Here is a 22,931-nt window from a genome sequence, read left to right on the forward strand (position 1 = left end):
CCCATCAGCCACCACGCCATATTGAGATCAAACGCTCATTAAACACATTTTTCTTTCTTCTCACTCATCCTCATATCTATCCTTTCCTTTCTCCGTTATGATATGGTTGTTCTTGGAGTGAAAGAGGAGAACATCAAGAAGCTTTACCTCCTTTAAACCTAATCTTTTAAACAACCTGGATCACACAGCAACATAACAACACCATCATGGCTGTCAAGGGAATAGCCACACCCTGGCCTTGTATCAAGGGAGCCCATTACAGACAGTTCTATTCTTGAAAGCACACATATATAGTCCTATCAGAGTACTGCTACTTGTCAAATATTAGACAAAGTCAACTGAATTATCACTTTTCAGACAAAAGCCAGATGTGGACATCAGAGAATTTGCTGCCAGAGCCTGACATGTTGCCTCAGATGTTTTCAGCTAAAGATTTTCTTTTGGCGCCAAGGCTCTTGGTCGCCATAGCGACGTCTGGGTGTCATCCTCAGAGACCATCTGTGTTGTTGTTTGCCGTCCAAAAAAAAAAAGAGGCAGCATGGAAGGGTCAAACACACACTAACATACACTTATCAAAGCAGACTTGAAAACACACTATGAGAATAGAAAAGAATTCTCACATATACGCTCATTGATATTCATAATAACATCAATACAGGAATCTTTGCTGGCACAGAGATACACACATGAAACCACACATACAGGCACACACAAGTACACACACACGTCCAGCTGCTGCTTCCTTACCCACTAAAAAACAGCTGATGATTTAAGAAATCAGCCTCCAGTCAAAATGATGGCCTACAGCATCTCAGCAGCAGACACACACACACACACCACTGCTTAATCTCTATCAGGACTATAACCTAGAGTAAACCTAATCCTAATTATCCCTTTAACCCTTACCTCAGCATTAAAATTGCTAAGACTCAAAATTTGGATAAAGTGTACCAACACATAAAATGAACAGTAAACTGGCAGATTTTAAACTTGATTCTTTTTTCCCCTGATGAGCTGAGTCAGAGTCACTGGATCAGCCAGACACACTGGGTACTTCCTCTTTATCCTTCGAGTTATTTCTAGACAAATCAGACCAGACAGCAGAGAAGTAACCCAGTAATTTTGTCACGGCGGTCGATAGCAGTCCTCGTATTAGAGTTGACTTCCTGTGTCTCTGCCTCCTCTGACCAAGATCTCCTCTTTTACAAGACTACAAGTCTAAACCATTGCTCCAGCCTCAAAAGGCTTCAATGTTAATGAAAGTGCTTAAGTACTGGACAGAACAAACAACATATTTATGAGTTTGCTATCCGTAGATCAGTAGTGGGCATATGTAAATATTAAGCTGAAGGTGGTGCTAGAACAAAGGCATAGGGGGTCATGAAAATCAAAGGGGTTCATCCTCTAGGGAGCATGAACATACTCAGTAAATGTCAAACTGCCCACTAAACTTCTCAGACCTCACCAGGAAATTGATAGAATTCATCATTTGTGGTCATTGTTGTTATCTGTGGATAGTCCAAGGCAATTTCATACTTCCCACATCCACATGTCCGCAAGGGTCCACTTTGGTCTGTGTGACTTAAATGTCATCATCCGCCCATGTCCGCATAGACCCTGTGGACGTCTGCGTGCAGTCCAAAATTTGTGACCGCATGGACTGTACGCATAGCAAACGTGCCGACTGCTCTTGCTCCAGTTTTGTTCCACACTCCAGTCCAGCTGGTTTGCCAAGAAGAAGAAGAAGATAACAAAGTGGATGCTTGGTTTGAAGAGAGGTTATGTGAGGAGATCCACCGTTACCCACATTTATAGAATTTGAATGCAAAGAGAGCCAAATGGCATTGAACTCTTGGCAAACAACGGTTATGGTGAATTACCGCTACCAACTGGAATGGAGTATGGAAAAATGTTCACGGAAAGTATGTCTGAGGCTTAGGGAAGTAAAGTTGACTTTGACAACAGATACTGCTGTTCACATTTCATCTCCTACCAAGAGTCAACATTGGTTTCTTTTAACCATGACCATGATCTCCCTCCGACCTTAAACCAAGAGCGAGAAAGTTCATTCCAAAGTTCAGGAGCTTCATCGGCTGCAGGAGACTGTGAGATGGGTTGAAAGTTCCAGAAAAAGCAAAGAAGTGGCCTTTGACTTCAGATTTCTGTTTCTACTATTCAATATATCACTCAATATATCATGCTTTTGACATACGTGTGAAAGACAAACTGACAGACACTGCCAACCACTGTTAATACGGCAATGATGCTCACTGTTTCTTTATATACTAACACAGGAAGTGATGCTATTCATGCTCCTGGATTGTTTAGAATAGAAAGGATATCTTGGTGGGTGGCAAGCGTGAAATATGCAGCAAACAAATTCCGATTATTTCTGTGTTGGACATGTGATGTGTGATAACAGCTTTTCTCTTGTTTTGTCTTTTTTATTTGAGCAATCCCTCATGAGGTGGTTCACGGTTCTACTGTGTGCTGTGAAAGGGTTTCGAGTTTGAAAATGTGCCCATCCTGGTGGGCGGACGGTCTACCATGTAGACGACAGAGGAAATTGGCCTTCATTAGCTAACTGATCAGCTATGAGTCATGAGCCATTTATAGTCCTACATCTGAGAGTGGGTCCAATCTGAAGTTACTGAAAGGAACATAAGATTATCTTACATATTTAAGAAGACAGGATGAATTACAAACACTGTAAATGTAGATTAAGGTTCTTTAAAGACTGATAGTGGGAACTATTTGAGTTCTAAATACTCAAAATACTCCCACCAGAATTGTATTCCGGAGGGAAATTCTTATTATTATGGCTGGGTACTGAGCCTCAACATTACTTCAATATCAACATCAATGTGTATGGCTGCTTGTGTTTACACAACATTTAACTTTGTTAAGTTTGTCTTCTCTTCTTACATCAGTCTTACATTTCTCAAAGTCAGGCATTGATCGGACAATTCTGTAAAACTCTGGATTACATCCAGTGACAAAGCTTTTTTTAAGCACTCAATTCAATTCAGTTCAATTCACTTTATTTTTACATAGCGTCAAATCATAACAGAAGTTATCTCAAGACGTTTTTCAAATAGAGAAGGTCTAGACCATACTCTATAACATTCAATAGCAAAATAATTTTTTTAATATTCAATGCCAACGTTTTTTTACCGTCTAATGTAAACGTTTTTTAATATCAATGACAACATTTTTTTTTTATTTTCAATGCCAATGTTTTTTAACATTCAGTGGCAACCTTTTTTTTTTAATTTTCAATACCAGCATTCTTTTTATATTCAATGCAGACGTTTTTTTAACATCTAATGCAAAAAGAATTTTAACATTCATTTCTTATGTATTTTAATATTCAATGCCAATGTTTTTTATAGTCTAATGCCAATGTTTTTTTTTTTATATTCAATGCCAATGTTTGTTGTCCAGTGCCAACGCTTTTTTTTAACATTCATTGCTGATGTTTTTCGGACACCCAACACCAATGTTTTTTGGTTTTTTTTTACAGCCAGTAACAACGATTTGAAACATTCAATGCTAATGTTCTCAAATGTCCAGTGACAATGTTTTTAGAACCCAATGTCAACGCTTTCAACAGTCAATGCCGGCATTATTTACCATTCTCTGATTTTTAGAATTATTTCTTTTAAAATGACAAGTAGTAATGGCAGCTGTGACAGGATGCAAACTCTGGTCTTCCGCATGAAAGTCAGACATGCTACATGCCCACCACCCCAACCTCCACACCCCTATTTCCCACTGCGCAACATAAAGGACACTCTAGTTCCTGCACTTACACTGAACACTACCACTGGACACAAAATTGTCCAATATGAACGGAATGCCTAGGATACTGGCCCTACTTCAGTTCATATCAAAGTGTCATTTAAGGTTAAAGGCTTCTCATATGCAGCACTATACATACTATACAAATGCTTTCTTATATTGACTGGACTAGATCACATCATAAATAAACTGCAAACATAAGCATGAAGCAAATCTAATGTAGTCGTTTTTATTCCTAGATAACTGTGGCTCAGTTTAAAAGCCAATATAAGAGACGAGCAGGGCAACAAATCCTGATGATTCTCTGTTATTTGACTGAATGTGTCTTTTTTCCAAAAGAGAAACTGCTGAGTCACAGAAACAAACGGGTTGAAAATCCCTGAACTCTCCGTCTGTTGAAACAAAACACCAGTCTGACTTTTCCAAACTGTCCTTGCCCTGCAGGACAGAAAGTAACGAACCTGAAACCTTCCTGCAGTCATCAGAAAATGAAACCTGCATCTTCATCACGGCAGCGGTCTTCCTCACCTTGACAGAAACTATAGAATGACCAAGCATAGACTGTATGGGTACAGTGGGGCTGTAATTCACACCCCCTTTGGATCAGTGGGAGGGGGGTGAGGTTTAATTGAGGCAGTGGAAGATTAAAGTACTTAAGGCTTTAATGACAGAGCCAAGAGCACACTGTATTAAACTGAGGCTTTCAACTGAAAACATCATCTCTACTGTGTCCAAATATGAAGGATTGCAACAGCAGACAGAAGCAGAGCACCTCACTGAGAGTCAATTGCCCTGCACACAGTACAGATCAGCTCCCATAGGTCACCAGATGGGTGTGTATTTGTGTTTGTGTGTTCCTCTAAGCATGGGGGGGAGGGAGCGTATCAATAATTCATCCATTGATTCAGAATGGCCCCCTGCTGCCAAACGCTTAGCTTCTGCTTCCACCAACAATTTACTTTTGTAGATTCAGCATTACTGACTGGCAACACCTGCCTTCTACTGAGCCTTTCCCTCTTTCCCTATCTCACTCTCTCGTTCTGCTATATAGAAATGTGGAAGCACAGGTACAGTTAAAAAACAGTGACATCTATGTCGTGGTGTGGCATCCGTTATCGCTACTTTTTCTGGTTTGTCACAGTGGGCAACACTCATTCATGACATTTTTAATGGACTGACCAATCACAGAAGAGGAGGCAAGAGTTTAAACAAAGAGTATAGAAGCAAAGAAACGTAACTCTGGTGTTTTCATTTGAAACTCAGCAAACGTGGCTGCTGATAACGCCTCACAATTCATGTCTCTATTGTTAACAATCACAGAAACGGAGGGAAAATTCACACTGAGCAGACCTTGAATCTTTCAGGTAATTTGCATGTGTATATTTTTTTTATTTTTACCCCGTGTTAATGATGTGTTGTCTACACAAGCAGCTAGTTAACATTAGCATATCCTCAGCTTGTTTTTTGACGCACTTGTTTCTGGCACTGCTCAGTGCTTCCTCAGCCCATTAAAGGAGCAGACCGCCCTCAGGCAGCAGGCATTCTGGTCTATGAATGGAGGCGTGGCTACACGCTAATTGCTGTGGTGTTCTGTTTTCTATTATTTTGGCTTAGTCTTTGGGGGTAAGTAGTCATTATTCCTGCATTTGTCCCTGAAAGGATGCTTGGCGTTCATCAGACTGAACTAATTACAGTTCGTGGTGGTGAAATGGTAGAAGGAGCCATGTCGCTAAACACTACTGTCTGTCATTTCAAGATTCTCACACACTTTCTATCCAATGGGAGCAAAGATCTACAAAATCAACTTTACAGAAACGTCAGTACTGTCATGCCAAATGAGCACGACAGCATTGAATCTGACTCTACGCATACATCACTATTTTTGGTTAAAGAAAAGACAATAAATGTAACAAGGTTGGGTTTGTCTTTCTGTGTCCTTCTAGCCTGAGGAGAAAGACCGGATTGTCATATATATGAGAGAGAAGGATAGAGAGGAATGGAGGGAGAAATATAGTCAGCAGAAAAAAAGCACAAAACCAGTCATAAAAATCAGCACAGACAGAAATCCAGATACAGACTGAGGCCAAACACTGTTGTATGATGGTCAACATTCACATATATCATCAAGTATTTCAGTGTAGCAGCAACATCAAGAAGCCAATCTTTCTATCTATTTGTTCCTTCTATCAAAATGGATTGGCCTTCAGGTAAAAGGTGGATGGTTGGGCATACAAAAAGGGTGACTTTCAGTCTGCTACCAACATTAAATATTGGTTTCTTATGACCATGATCATAATCTCCCCCAAACCAGTAGTTACCTAAACTTAATCAACCTTAACCACTGAGGTGGCAGATCAGAAAAAAATTGTTTGGGAAGGCAATGACGAACAATTATATCATCTGCAAGATTTCACAGACTGGAGGAAAACAACCAATCAGAGCCGAGCTGGAGCCTTGCCGTCTCTGAGCAGCTGTCAATCACTCGCAAACTCCAATCAAACGGTCAAACTAGGCAGCGCTGATCAAATATTAATCAATATTCTGTTACTGTAATGCCTATTTCTCGCCTAAAATGTTTTCAGAAACATCTTGTAGTGTACTGTAAAATGAGAAAGGTTGTGACCCGGCAGCCATGTCGAGATCAGTTGAGGAAATACCAAGCACCGCCCACCAGTCGGAGCACAGCCAATAGCAACGCTCTCTCTCTGAAATGACCTGTGATTGGCCAAAGTCTTCCGTCACAGGCTAGATTTTTTAAAGCCTGAAAACAGAGCCATGAGGAGGTGCAGAAGTCTAGTTATCTCTCAGAACACTTGAATTACAATATGCTGAAAGGTTATTATGGAATATTTGCCCAATGATGCCAAAAACTGGGAAACTGTGATGAGTAATTTGAAGATGTCACTGTGAGTTTCCAGGATATCGTTCACAGTTTTTTGACATTTTGTAAACCAAACAATTCATCGAGAACATAATAGTTACAGCCTTAAAAAATAGAATGTATATAATCAAATATCATAAAATATAATGTAATAATGATCATAATAATACAAATAATAATTTAATTATTGTATTAAACTTGTATAGATAATGTCAGGTCGTAATATTCACAGAGGATGATGATGATGGTGGTGTATGTGCGTGCTCATGATGGTGGTTGGAGAAACAAAACAATGAACAGCAGTAATGTGTCATGGATGTCTAAAAGACCTCCTCCTCTAATGAGGATGAGAGCTGCTATCTGTAAACGCCATCCACAACAACAGGCACACAAAGAGTGAGCGGAGCAGGGACCCACCCTGTCAGCATGTGAGAGGAGCCTCCTCCTCCTACTACTCACCACCCAGAGGTGTTCACAACAACAACAACACACAGCGAGGAGAATGGATATGAAGGGGAGCGGCGGAGGAGTAATTCATCAAGGGGGGAAAAAAAAGGTGGAATCAGCAGAGATGGAGAGCAGACCTCCTCTCTGGGGAACTGGCTTTACTCCAGGATGGAGGTGGAGATGGAGAGCAAAATAGAGTCAGTATTAAGCTTCAATACAACCTGAAGACCACTCCCTGACACAACAAAACACACCTCTGGCCAGAAAAAGAAAAAAAATCACACTCCACTATTCTCCCCCTCCACCACCCCCAGCTCCTGCTCTCTCTCTCTCTGGGAGGAATCAGGCTCAGCACTCCTCCTCTACTCCTCTACTACTCTTGGTACCATGTGGCTCTCCATCTATTCATTTACCTTCTTGGGTCTCTTTCTCCTCTGTCCCAGCCCATTGAGGCGATCGCTGGGGTCCAGCCTGTAGTGGGAGTGATTGTCCTCACTCATTCTCTCCCCCAAAAACAACCACTTTTTCACTCCACTTTATTCCTCCACTTCTGCTTCTTCTCCTCTCTCTATCCACTCGTCTGGTCTCTTTCCCCCTCCTCAGTGAAACGAAGCGAGCCGACCTCTCTCCTCTCTGGTCCTCACTCTGTTGTGGAGCACCCGAGCCAGGCGGATGGGAGGGGAGAGGAGGGTGGGTTGGGGGGGGAGTGGTCGGGGAGGGGGAGGAGAGACGAGGGAGGAGAGGGGAGGGAGCACAATGGTGTTGCTATGGCAGCAGCTGCCACCAGTGTTTATCTGGAAACCTCGCTGGCGAACCAAAATAGTCGCCACACGCGCATGAACTCACACATACACACACGCCAGATGCACACACATTTTTGAATTATTCCTTTTAAAAAACCAGACCAGCACAGTGAAAGGAAATAATACAAATCATAACTGACAGCTCAATATGACACTAACTGAGTGATAATACATGAATCAAAAGCCAGATAAAATAGTCATCTCACTGTTATGAGGGCATTCAAATTAACAATAGTGAATAAAACCAAAGACAAAAAATATGAAGACCTACATGAAAGCAAAACTGTGTGTAGATAAGAACCCCTGAGAGTCCCCTGTGCAAAATGGTTTGTCCCTGTTGCCATAAAATATCTTAATTAGTAAGGAAAGCTCATTTCTGAAGCCAGCCTGCTACCTCAGCACACAGCATTATATCTATTTATTTAACCTAGATTCAGTCCTCACCATCAAGCACCTGCTGCTCCTTTTAATGTAGCTTCTGTTGTGTATTCTGTTTTTATGTTAATTTATGAATCGCAAATTAATCGCACATTTTTGATCTGTTCAAACACAAAACAATGACAGATATTATCCAGAAACCCTCACAGGTGCTGCATTTAGCATAAAAAATATGCTCAAATCATAACATGGCAAACTGCAGCCCAACAGGGAACAACAGCTGTCAGTGTGTCAGTGTGCTGACTTGACTATGACTTGCCCCAAACTGCATGTGATTATCATAAAGTGGGCATGTCTGTAAAGGGGAGACTCGTGGGTACCCACAGAACCCATTTTCATTCACATATCTTGAGGTCAGAGATCAAGGGGGGTCCCTTTGAAAATGGCCATGACAGTTTTTCCTCGCCAAAATTTAGCGCAAGTTTCGAGCGTAATTTATCTTCCTTTACGACAAGCTAGTGTGACATGTTTGTTACCAATGGATTCCTTAGGTTTTTTCTAGTTTCATTTGACCATTTAGCTTTAAAACTGAGCTTGCTACAACCTAAAAAGGTTACAAACTATTCTATTCGATACTACTTATAGATACAGATGGCATATTTATAGCTAAATCACGTAGTGCTGATACTATATGACTGATAGATTAGTCAATCAACAAAAACAATGCCAAGCCTTTGCTGTTTCCGCTTCTCAAATGTGATGATTTACTGCTACCTAAGATATTTCATGTACAGTGATATAAACCAGAATGCTGCTTTTTATAATTGCATTGCATCGTTACAAATTGAACACAACTCTGGTGAATGTGGTTTCTTAAATTCATTGTTTTTTTTCTAAATGCAAAAGTGTTTCTATGCAAGTGTTGTCAAAGTGGTGAAGATGTTTTCTCTATCTGCTTGTGTTTTCTTTGTGTGTTGAGCTCTTTCAGCCACGATACTTTTTACTAGATTCAGACACTTCCTAGAATAAACAATTGAATGGATAATGACATTTCAGTTTTGCGGTTTTAGTAAATACTGTGGTAAAAACATACTGATGGTAACAACACCAACAAAATTTCCATCACAGTTAAAATGTGTCAAAATAGAAACAGACTCCCAGTCAACTGAGCCAAACGTTTAACAAACCAACCTGCTCGTATTCATGCGGTTTTTAAGTGTATTTGATGTTAATGGTTTGCAGAGTCTAATAAAGTTGCATTATGTGGTTCACTGATCAGTGTTTGTTAGGTCTGATCAAATCAAAGGCAGGTCTCCAGATGCAGCCTTAATGCAAAGATTTTCCATATTTGCATTATCAGCTGTTCACCTCAAAACTCATAAAATGTGACAATGTGCAATGAGGCATGCACAAAAAGATATCTAAAATGTTTCCATTTAAAAAAATAATGCCGCCACAAATTGAGTTTGAAGCTACATAATGCAAGCAGCATAAAGATTAAATTGTAAACAAGAAGAGACATAATATTTTATGTGATTTTAACGCTAAAATTATAACTAATCCCTGTGAATCTGGCAGCATGTGACTGGATTTCAATAACTAGAGATATGAGGTGACAAAGCTTCAAACAGCAGAGCCTCGTGTTACACGTTTCCCTTCTCAAATGTGAAACAGAAGCCGGCGTGTTTGGATTCCTCCTCTATAGATTCAGTCAATAAACTTCCACCCAGTGAGGATTACACACCCAGACACACACAGCAAATCCACAGCACCTTGTCAGTCTTTGTTGTCTGAAGGCAGCCAGGTCTTAAATCCATGTGTACCCCTCCACCCCCACCCCCACACCAAGTCAGCTTTATGAGTTCCTTTGAAAGAGCATTGATTGGCTGTATCTTAATAATGGCCCCTGGCTACGGGCTACAGCAGGTTGAAGCAGCATCTCTTGAATGGTGAAGAAAAATGTGATGATGTAATGAAAAAGTATTTGTTAAAAGTATTTGTTCATAGAACCTTTTCCTTTGTGTAAAGATATTTCTTGTCCTTTGTTTCGGCTCTCATAACCTTAAAATGTCCACCTCTCTCTGTCTTACTCTTGCATCAGTCAAACACACACACACACCCTAACCTAAACCTTAAAACCGAGTCTGAACCCTCAAACAGGCCTTTAAAGGTCTGTCTGAAGGTGAGGATCGGTAAAAATGTCCTCACTTTCCAATAATGTCCTCACTCTGAAGGTCTAAAACTGTAACTGGTCCTCACAAGGGTAGCTGTACAAGAACACACACACACACACACATTCGCACCTGCTCCTGTCAGCTGCTCTGACAGCTCCCGGTGTGTGTGAGGTGAGTTAAGGTGACTATAAGGGACGGCTAGACACTCTTTCCTCCTGGAGGACAGCCAGTCTATAATGGAAATCAGCTCTATATGAAGTCCAAGTCCCCCCGGCAGTGCACACTCACTCACCTCCATGCCAAACGTTTAACTAGACATAAGAAATTAAGTCTATAATAACTAAAGAAATACAGCCAAATAACGTTTTTTATTTAATGTCGTATTTCATTTATATTAGGTGTAACTTTTTATCTTCCACCATGGTCTAAGTGTTGTTCCAAAGCCTTACACACACTGCCAGGAATACAATTCTAGTGAGGAAATTGTTGCTAAAGCCCTGCCATGAAGCATTGTGCAGCATATTGCCTCCTTATGGGATCCAATAAAAATGCCTCATGTTTGTAATGTAGCTTTTGCAGCATAGTTTGTTCATCCAACACTTCGGTTCGGAGAAACTAATCAACACATTCTCGTCAAGTACCGCCACTTGGTCAGTGCTCCAAGGCATCAGAGACCGACGCATGAGTTACTCAATCAATCATGACATCTCACCCCCTTTTATAGCATCAAATCACTAACTAAAACCAAACGTATCAGAAAAATGAACACTTGAGCATAAATCAGCGTGATAAGAACTACCTAAAATGACAGGAACCATCTTTGGAAAAAAATTATTTGACGTGTACTTTGACTTTTTAGTTTGGCCCATGTCCCATCCACTATACTGCAGCCAGCCACCAGGGGGCGATCAGGATAGTTTGGCATCACTTTTGGGGAGCTGTCATGTCGTCCATCTTTATTATACAGTCTCTGGTTACAACCTGTTACTGGCAGAAGTCTTGCCAATGCCAGAGGGCACACCTGTGTGTTGGCAGCTCCCGGTGGTGAGGAGCGAAGGATGGATCCAGGAGCAGATGGAGGAGGAAGACAGAAAGTGTGATGTATGCATGGTGGGGGTTCTGCCCAGGTTCATGTGCCAGCTAGCATCAAATCAACTCTCCTGTCCAGACCAGACCGGACCAGACTTAACAAGCTAGGACTACTTCATTATCATCAAACACAGGCAGATATGTTAATTGCACACCTTATTAGCCCGACACCATCTGTTGCATTTCTGTGCAGCAGACTTCACATGTATACATCTTCTTGGAGTCTTACAGAGGGCGACATTCAGTCACTCCTCATCCACTCATCTTCTACAGATCAAGTCTGCTCTTTATTAGAGCAGTCACTAATTAATAGTAATGCATTAGAGGGTGTTACCAAAAGTTCAACCAATGAAGTCGTCGCAAATGTTTCAACAATGCTGCTTTTCTGCCACAAAACCACCAGGAATTTAGCATCGCCCTGGTTCCCTCCTCAAAAAGCCAATGAGATTCTTCCATTGGGTTCTGCATTTTTTGTTCAGCTAGATAATCTCCACAAATGAACACCACTTTTATGATTTCTGAAGAGTGAATGCAATCACCAGAAAGTAAAAAGCTAACGTTATAACGGCTATAAACTAACTAGTGACTTCACGTCACCACCACTAAACTAAAGGCGGACTAGTGTTCGGTGTGACGACGTTAAGTAGTCTCATTTAGCCACTTGTTAGCAACCGCCGAGTAGTATATTTACTGACGTATTTTATATCGTAGAACAAAACGTTTAAATCTTTTAAGCTTGTGTCAACCACAGACCTTGAACCCATTCAAAAAAAACATTGAATTCCAGATGAGGGAACAGGAAGTGATAAAATGCTGACTCATTTCCATGTTTTAGGATATCTAATGTACTTAAACAGAACTATTCTGGGATTTTAGTTTATATGGACTTCTGCCATATTGTAAGGTGACATACAATATGTTACATATGTAGTGAATTCCTTGTCTTGCACATAATAAATCACACTGTAGTTATCTATGTGTTTTTTGCGTTGATTATGTGTTTATTGCTTTAAAGAGTCTTATATGTATCAGCTTCAAATCAATTGCCCGGAAGGTACAGCTAATTAAATTTAATTTGATTACTGTGTTTTCCATGTGGGGGAGATGAATGTGATGACCAACAAGGGAGCCAGGGAGATTGGATCACACAAATCATAATTAAACAATAAGAAATGTCTCATTCTTAAGCCCAACAATATGTTTCCGATTTCCGATTCTGCCGATTCCGATTTACGATTCTGCTACTCTTGTCTTGGAAGGTCACAACCACATTTTGTCACATTAACAATGTACTCTTTATCAATGAGAGCACCTGATCAGATGGTGATGTAACTAGGACAATATTACCACTGACAAGAAGGCAAAACACTCCAGCAGGCATGCGGTCACTGTAGATGAAGAGCTCCTTCTGAGCTCATCACCCATGAAATCAGAGGCTTTTTCCATCCTGCATGTCACAGAGGACACTTTTAGAGCATTCTTCATGCAAGATATTTCTCTCTGTATTCTGCATCAAAAGCAGAAGCCAACTACTGAAGTATAAAAAAAAACAGCATTGTGGACCAGCACATTTTTTTTGCCTACAAAACTCATGACACCGTGACACATGACAGAATACATACAGTATGTACTCACAACCTGGACATTTATGTGCAATTCCTTGAAAGACGTAATAGGTTTTTATTGCAAACACAGCCGGTCATTAAAATTTAACAACAGCAATAGGTTGGTGCAAGCAATGCAATTACTTTCTAATGAGACAGTCAGCAATTATTCTCCCCTCTGGCTGATGTATGCCAACAGAACAAGACATTCCAAGTAGCAGTACCGTGAACTCACACACACACAGTCATGTGACTTGTTCTATCAAATAAAAGAACACAGTCAATACTTAGCAGTAAACAAATCTCCATTCTCTGTTGTGTTACTTCCCCTTGTCATTGTTGCTGTAATTGCTTCCCCACCTTTCATTTTGACTGTATGAGATTAGATACAGTAGAGTAAGAAGAGTAAGAAGCTGACTGACACTGTCTATTGCCATTGGCTGAACTGTTGACTTTCCATTCACTGTGGGAAGTCAGTCACAGAAGCAGCTCAAAAACAACAACAAAAAAGTATAAGGGACTAAATTTCAATCCACAATTTAAGCCGTAACACAGAAGGATAACATGAGAATGTCCTCGGCAGAGACTGCTAATTTGTTTAAATAAGTGCGGTTATGTTTTCCTGACAACCTCTTGTGGTCATGCAAAGGTGGAAGTAGACGTTAGACTGGTAACAAACCTGCATCTCCAAACAGGTGAGGTACTGCTGTATTGTGCATCATAGCAATTATGTTTTTGATACGACTGTGTGATGTGTATGTGTGGGTTCGTCTCTCTCTCTTCCCCTTCAAGAGGTCGTCCATTTGTACAACAAAGTGAAACAGTGTGTAAGCAGTACTGGAGCACTGAGTGTGGTTCTGCTAGCGATAATAATCAGTTCATACACACACACGGATTTTCTAGTGATCCGGCTATGTGGATGCTGAGACCCAGCTTAACCAAGTCATCGCACGTCAGCTGGAGTGGGTGTGTGTGTGTGTGTGTGTGTGCGCATGAGAACAGTGTAGGCTACTGAAGCCAAAACAAGGGGATCCTCTGTTCTACTCCTATTAAATTAAAACACAAAGACGAAACCAAGATTCTTCACTTTATGACCCGAAGAAGAAAACGTTCTTTCAAAGCGTTTCCCGACCAACTCTCTGTGCCTCAGTGACATTGACCTGGCCTGACACCACCTCCATTAAGATGGAACACACACACACACACACACACACACACACACACACACAAAGACAAAAGGAACTCCCACATTCCACAGAGCCACTGAACGCCTCACATCACACACACACAGACGGAAATGCACGTAATAAACGCTTCCCAGTGCAATCAAAGTGATTTAGCAGCAAACGGTCCTAAGCAGTGACTTTGAGGGACGCTATTGTGGACGCGTCTGTCACACTTTAACAAGAGCTAGAGACAAATATGCACCGACATGCAGGGAAGAGAGAGGAGCAGAGAGAGAGAGACAGAGAAACAGCAACAACATGAAAGTCAAATAAAGTCAGAAGTCAGAAGAAGACATGAGAGAAAAACCCCAAATATGCTTTTTCTAGTAACATCAGTGCATCTGGATTTAGTTTCAAAGCTGTTGGTTTTTAGGTGAGACCGAGTCCATTCTCACTGTGTCTAAGCTTCTGTTCCTCTCCTTCAGTAATACTTGGAGTATTCTTCAAGATTCAACAGAGGGATTAGCTTTCAGGACAGACCATGATTATGCACAAGTGTGGATTACCCAAAGAGCGAGTCGGGCAAGTGCCCCAGGGCCTCAAACCATAAAGGGCCCTGGTAATCCACTGTTCGACACAGACCGGGCTCAACGGGAGTTACACTCATATTGGACAATTCTGCAGGTCTAATACCAAGTATAGTGCCAACACAGGAAGAAGCATGGTGTTTATGTAGCATGGCAAATGAAAGGGTGTTCTGAGAAGGGCCCACACCAGCCCAGAACCCTCTCGCTGTCTAACTACTGTCCACTATAATCATCCAAATGAATTACAACAACGATACAGCAACACCTCTCTGTATAATGTAATAACAGTACCATAAACTACATCCTCTAGAAGATCATACAGTTGAAACATCATCTCCAACAACACAAATTGAACTTTATAACATGAATGAATGGCAACTGAGTGTATTCGTACCTATACGTTCTCACTCCCACCTCTTGAAATACGGCAGCTTGGTCAGCGGCCCTATACACGCTTCAAACTATGACGCTCTACGTGGGCCTCTAGCGTCCGTTTTGCATGTTTCAATTTCTGCCCGTTACATGCATACACTGTCTTTTCAAAATAAAGTACCGTATTCACAGGAAACAACATGGTTAGGGTTAGGCAACAAAACTACTTGGTTAGGTTTAGGTTAAAGGTTTAAGTCACATACATAACTTTAAATACGTCAACGTTGACTTTTGGTTTCACACAGGACACAAACAGCCTCCTGGGTGAAAGTCCTGTGTTTTTTTGACCCATCCATCCATCCATCCACCCTGACTTCCTCCCTATGCAGCCTCCTTTACTCCCACTATAAGCGTCATAGTTTGCGGCATATAGGGCCACTGACCAAGCTGCCGTATTTGATGACTTGAGAGTGAGAGGGAAATGGAAAAATACTGACACTAAACATTACAAAGCACTGCCTTTGAGCGTAATCCAGGCTTTTAAAAAATACATTGTTCTGGCAAGATCTTTGTACGTTCAAACTGAATATTGTATATATAGATAATTAATTCTCTGTTGTGAAGGAGTGACACTTGAGAAAATGTTTTATAATCCACAACCACCAGGTTTGTAGTTGGTGAAGGATAGAAGGTGGCGTATCAGTAAAAACTGGGTTCATTATAATCAGGCAAACATGATGAGAATCTCTGTGCATTTCAAAGCTCAAACTGCTCTTTGTATCCCCGCCCTTTGTAGCCCTCAGTGAGCCACGTGCCCTGTCAGCTGGCTGCTGCATGGCAAAAAAAAAAAAAAGGAGGGGTGGGCATCTGGCCAAGCGCCAGGCTCTCTGAATATTTCATGAAGGGGGTATCGAGGGAGGGGTGAACGAGGGGTAAAATGAAACGGAGGGAGGTTATTGGGCAGTAATGGGACGGTAAATAAGAAACAATAACCTTGTGTCTGTATTCTTCAGATAACCTGCTGTATACGTGTGGCACTACTACGATACGATGAAGATTAAAAACTTCATTCATGAGGATATCTGTACAAACTCTCCTCTCAGGAATGAATGGAGCTATTCAAGAACATCTTTATACTGTCCTGAGGTGAGCTCCTGCTTCTGTGCTCTAAAAATGTGCTCAACAAATCCTCTTCAATTCCATCTCCACGAGCAAATTGTTTAATATATAAACCGTTAAATGCAATTTAAAAAGCATTTTAACTAGAGACCATCTTGTAATGGGATCAACTACACACCTGTAAAGTTTCGTGACTGCATCTTGCACAGTTGTGACAGACAGAAATATAAACACCTGGCAAAGTACTACTCTTCCGTAGATATTATAACCCAAACATTGACTATTTGTTACTTAACTTCCGTATTTAATTAACGCCACTTCTTTTGTTATTTTAACCCAGAAAACTTTGTTTTCCTAACCCTATAACCAAGTAATTTTGTTGCTTAACAGTTACTGCACTGCACCGGCTTGGGCAGGAGCACTGATTGCTCATGTTGCTGGACATTCGTATAGAAAAACACAAAATAACTTTTGTAAGATACCATACGAGGATACGTTACACCTACACAGCCTCTCCCACTCTAAGTGAATGAGACAGAGAATAACATGATGAGCTTCAGGATCTAATGAGGCTATTGGCAGCTGCTGATGACCTGGACAGGACGGTGGCTAAAAAAAGCAGTGATGAGGGATCGATAGGGCTAACAGGCTGATCCATAGCGTGACCATGTTACATCTGAACTGGCCGACCACGCAGCTGCGACTGATGACGCGGGGTCATATCAGCCATCTATTGATCTGTCTCAGAGAACATAAAGGAGACGGTTATGATAAGGATACCTGTATCTGTAATTCATATTTAAAGGTTTTGATTAAGAGGGTTGCAAATAACATCACGGCATAGACAGCAAAGTCAGTACTGAGTCACTCTGAACTGATGTTGTTCAAAGTCTGCACATATTGTGTTCACAAAATCAGGAACATGTGTTATATTACCCATTGATTCAAAATGTTAAATCTCCTGGGTCAAAGTTTCCGCACAAGTGCGCACACTTTGTCGACAAGGTTGTTTCTATAAATACAATCTTTCCATGGGAAGTGGCACACGCATCTGTCGAACCCAGCTTTGTGTGTAAGCCAGGGTTAGAAATGAGTCCCCCCCTTTTCATCACGGTGAGGTTGCCAGGTTTGGTACCATCTTCCATGTACAGAGACCAAACCAAAAGCTGTGCTCACTGGCACACCAACATGAAGCTGTGCTGTGTGTTTCGTGCGTCTCCACCTGGACTCCCGCTGAGCCACTTCCTCCCAGGCGCCCGGAAACAGCGTTGCTATGGTAATTGTATCTAAGTGAATAACCATAGCAACCATAGAGATGCTTTTGATGGCACAGTGGTAGCTGCTGGTTGGGATCAAACAGGCCTGATGTTGTTAGAGGAGGACGAGGAATAAGGGAACAGAAGAAAGCAGGGAATGGAGAGGGAGGAGAGGAAGATGAAAGGACAAAAACAGGGAAAGAAGAGAGGACGAGGAGAGGAGGAGATTGGAAATAACAAGTGAAGGAAAAGGCAAAGGGGAAATGAACAAAAAAGAAGGTATTCCCTGAAGGCACCGCCACCCTTTCCAAACCCCTCTCGTCTACTGATTACCTACCTGTCTGGGGTATACTGTGTAAGTAGAGCAGCACCTGGAATAAGAGCAGGTGGTGATAAGTAGCTGTTTCATCCACGCTGTGTTAAATTTAATACAGAGCCTAATTAGAGCCAATGGCTTCCAGAGGAGGTAATTCTCTTTCAAGTGACTCTGAGAGAGTTCGAGCTGTGCCTTTAGCCGGCCAGTACAGGTCGACATGATCACTGGGTTTAATTAGGGTGGAGACCCCACCAGGCAAAACAGCATTTTTCATTAATTAACTGATACATTTTGAGACTTTGGGCTATTTTGACACAAAAAAGGCACATGAAAGTGTTTATTTTTACTACACTTTGACTATTTGCATCTGTGGATTTGGTTAGAATTAGATAATGCCTCATTTGCAAATTTAAACCTTGAAAACTTGTAATAGAAAAAATATCTTAAAGGGACTGTATGTAAGTTTTTACACATATAATTGTTTTTTATTGCCAATGTGTGAACAGGTTGTAACCTATAACCTAAAAAAATTAGACCTTCCACGACTTTCTGGGTTTCCTCTATCATTTTCTTTTTTCGTTTTCATATCATGTGATGTGATTCAGAAATGTGTGGATTTCCTAAAGAGGTTCTTTTACTTGCTTACTAGCTTCATTCTTCTCTACAGCAGTATGCTTTGTCTTGATACCACCGGATGGCTCCAAAGTCAAACATTTGGTTGCTTTATGTTTTAATATATTACGATTTACTATTTCCTTGTTAGATCTTTGTTATCCCTCTAAACAGTTATTGTGCCACATCTGGTATAGTCAATTTCAAAAGTGAAAAGTTTGTGTTCTCAGATCCAGAGATTGGACTGACAGCTTGTGGCCCCTTCATGTGATTTACTTAAGGATTCTTAATCCTCACTGCCCCCACCATCCACTTCCTGAAATCCACAATCTGCCATACAGCCATGCGTTACTGTGTCCACAAACACTCCCACTCAGGAAGCCAGAACAATTGGACCTTGAGCCATAGCTGCACTACAACTCCCCAGAGCTCTCATAAAGTAGGACCGGTTTATCTTAATGCTGAGGAGGGGGGGAAAAAAGCCTCTGGTTTGTATTTATCATCTAAATCAGGTGGTGCTGTCAGACCAGACAGGGGGAGGGGGGGAACCCTCATCTGTCCCGTCTCCAAGGAAACACTCGCCTAGGTGTCTGTCTGTTGTCAGGGCAACAGGGCAAAGGGGAAAGATGGAGGAAAATACCGATATGGCCGGGGCGAGGCGAAGGGGCCGGAGGAGGCTGATGTGGAGACGACAAAGACGGGCGTGGCTGCAGACGTTCCGTCAGCTGACACCTTCAGGATTTTAACATCATTAAAAATGTACAGTACATGCTCAGACTGAAAGAGCAGTTATGTAGCAGCTGAATATGATACTGGTTCCACTAATGTGTTTTAATACTACTACTGCGTTCTTGTTTCTCTGCTATAAGACAGAACAAAACTGGCATCATTCACTGGAGATCTTATTAAAATGTACGATTCCATTTAAATAGATTTCTTGTACTGTCCTCGTTGATCTCCTTCCTCCCCACTTCCATCCCCACACATGTGTAGAACTACTTCAGAATGAGCCTACGCTGGCCTAGTTTCACAGAGCCGAAGGGGCAAAGAGTGAAGAACGGAAAGAGATTATTTTTCTGTGTTAATTCATCAGGCGAGTATCTGGCAAATAAATATGTTCTTACCATCTTCTATATATCATAATTACAGTATATCATATAACCCTATATAGTGGTGTGCATTACTGTCTTTGCATACATAGTGACTTTAAAGTTATAATCCTTAGAGTCCAATATTATCATATTAAAAGGCAATCAATATTTCCAACCACACTTTTGATACTAATAATGACCAGCAATATCCATTCAGCAATATGCATTCTGTAATTGCCTCTCTACACTAGGGTTTATATCGGCTAACAGCGATTGTCTAACTACATCTGATGATTGGGCTGATGATGGTCGGATGGAAATTTTAACATATCGCCCAACCCTACTCTCTATCAGTGACCAGAGAGATCAGGCAGTAAAAACACATCATGTGAAATGATCTGCAGAGATATGAGGTGCTGTTGAGTTTGGTTGGGATGAAAAACAAAGAACCGGGTGGTTAAAGACATCCTATCACCTGAAATTCTCAGGTTCACCAATCAACAGGCAATTTCATCACTTAACACCCCCTAGTGGATGTAAAGGCACACATGAAGATTTGTATCGGGTATATGAGGTCAGTAAGTACAGATACATTGATGAAATGTATTTTGGGTTCTTATGTTTACATGTTTAAACAAAAATATTGGTGTTGTATTTTTAAATATTTGTTCCTGCTCTCAATAATGTCTATTTTAGGTGTCTCTTTTTTCTACTTTTATTTTCTCAGCCTTTACTCTCAACCTCCACCAGATATGGAGGACAAAAAAAATGAATAACTAAATAAATGACTCAATAAATAAATAAATATCATACACCCTGACCCCATGGTGACAACCCCCCTCATTAACATAATGTAAAATGTAAATGTAAAAAGAAATATGTAAAGAAATGTAGAAATAAAAGAATACAGAAATAAAAAAGTTTGGGGAAATAGATAAGGGGTGAAATGCAAAGGGAAAACCATGCAGAAATGAATGAATAAATTAATACATAAATAAAAAAAACATTTAAAATGCATATAAAATTAATAAACAATAAATGCAAAAAATGAATATATAAATAAAAAATAAATGCAAAAATAAATAAATAAATTTAAAAAGTAATAAAAATAGATACGTAAATAAATAAAAGGGAACATTAAACAGAAGAGTAAATATATAAGGGAATTAATTCAAAGGTAAATAAATAAAGAAGAAAATTAAAATAGAAATATCAATTTATGTCACATTTTATCAGCTACTTAATTGCTACATTTATTTTTAATATTATTTTTGCTACATTTAATGATATTTTTATTTATTCACGAGTCATTTAATTATTTATTCTTTTATTATTGACTTGCAGGTTCCGTCGTCCATAGTCAGAAAGTGAAATGATGAAATTGGAAGAATCTGTGTCGGGGGTTTTGTTCATAATTTCTTATTAATTTATTTTAATATGAAAAAACTGCTCCCAAATCTGTGCAACTCTCATTCCCACCATGTTTTACTTATCCAAGTCTCTTCACCTTCTAATTTCAGTTGGTGAATGGCGCCCTCTTGTTGATGCTTACCAACATTACATGACCACAATTCCTTTGAATGTGACTAAAGCCACTGAAAGAGCCTCGACACGAAGTACTTCATGTTAGAAATTAAGCTTCCATTAAATATAATATGGCTGATCTGTAACCAAGTATACACGACTCCCAGTCTGGGGTTGATCCACTGGGAGGTCATACTGAGTGTTCAGTGAGACGACTGAACATGTGTCCTCTCCCTCTCCTGACCTTCTCCACAGCACTCACCTATTGTGACTGTACAGTGTTATTCCTGGCAGCAGCTCACATGACACACTAATTAAAGACACACACACACACAAGAGGGACGGGGAGACAGGAGAGACATTTACTGTCCCTGTCAAAAATAACACAGCTGACAGTTTGCCATAAATAAAAGTGTGCAGCAGAAATCAGATCAGTGTTTGGAGCGGCAGCGCGTGACTGGCATCAGCTGGCACTGATCTGGAGTCAGGTTACTGCAGCACCGTCTGAGTGTTTAGACAAGGTTAAGAGTTGACTTAGTTGTTCAGGAAGTCAAAGGCTGTGATATGTGTAAATAATAAAATAATTATTCTACTATACTATACTATATATATAGTCATTTTGTCTTGTCTTTTGGCTTTTTTTGAGTTATCTAAAGTAATAATACTGGCTTATATATAATGCTTAAATGCTTAAATGCTTAGATAAATGCTTAAACGCTTAAATAAATAAATAAATAAATAGGTAACTTTGGTCTTACACTGTTGTCTTCCAGGCAGTGAAGACCTGAGCAGCTACTAGAGGCCCACTACTGAATCAGACTTTCAGTCTTGTTAAATATTGGCACCATATATGATCTATTATACTGCATATCATCTACATTAATAACATAGACGTGTCCGTCTATCAACTGTAAACAAACATGTAATCTCTCTCACTCTACTTCCTCCTGTCACTTCAGCACAATTTCAAAATGACGTTATGAATTATGAAACCTTGAGAGGCAATCTGACTGAGCAAATGAATGAGGCGATGGAGACGACGTCTCCGTTCAAGGCCAATCCATCAGTAGTTAAACACATTGTTATATCAATATTAATACAATATGTTTGAGTGACCTATAAGGCTCCAATCACAGCGTAGGAACAAGAGATGTGTCAGTATCCTGTTGTTATTATTACCTCAGTAGGATATTTATTATCATACACACATACTGTACATAGAGACATTATGATGGCTCTCTGAGGGCATCTTCATTAAAAATGAATGCATCTGCTTAGCAGCTTTACTCAAGAGGAACTGAGCACAAAACACATTGATTTTTTTTTTTAACAAAAAGGCAGACAGTCACAATTGTTTATTATTAGAGAGCAGGAGGTTCTACATAGACTTGACATAGGCCAGAGGTCAGCAACCTTTACTATCAAAAAAAAAAATCTGTCTGGAGCCACAAAACATTTGAGCATTGTGATGAAGGTAACACAGTTTATAGTCTAAGTATATAGTATTTAAGTCTAATGCAGTGAGGGCCAAAGAGCAAATGTACTACGGAGTATTAGGGCCACATTGAGGGAAAAAACATCTGAGATTTCCTGAATTAAGTCAGAATATTACGAGAATAAAGTCATAACTTTATGAGAAAAAAAGTCGTAATATTACAAGAACAAAGTCATAACTTTACAGGAAAAAAAGAAAATAACACGTAAAATTACT

The 22,931-nt window shown here is 40.3% G+C and overlaps 1 protein-coding gene across 2 annotated transcripts in view; it reads right to left on the minus strand.

Moving 5' to 3' along the window:
- Positions 1-22,931, minus strand: part of ank2b (ankyrin 2b, neuronal) — a 176,320-nt gene that overhangs the window by 125,899 nt on the left and 27,490 nt on the right. Inside the window, exon 1 of one of the 2 annotated variants that reach the window (XM_074623606.1) lies at positions 7,543-7,779. The exons of the other annotated variant lie outside the window; for it this stretch is intronic. Coding sequence (XP_074479707.1) covers positions 7,543-7,629 — 87 coding nt within the window. The 5' untranslated portion in view covers positions 7,630-7,779. Of the gene's footprint in view, positions 1-7,542; positions 7,780-22,931 lie in introns of those variants that run through there. 2 annotated transcript variants of the gene reach the window in all.

This window comes from Sebastes fasciatus, chromosome 22 (genome assembly GCF_043250625.1).
Source record: "Sebastes fasciatus isolate fSebFas1 chromosome 22, fSebFas1.pri, whole genome shotgun sequence".
In the NCBI taxonomy this organism is placed as follows: Eukaryota; Metazoa; Chordata; class Actinopteri; order Perciformes; family Sebastidae; genus Sebastes; species Sebastes fasciatus.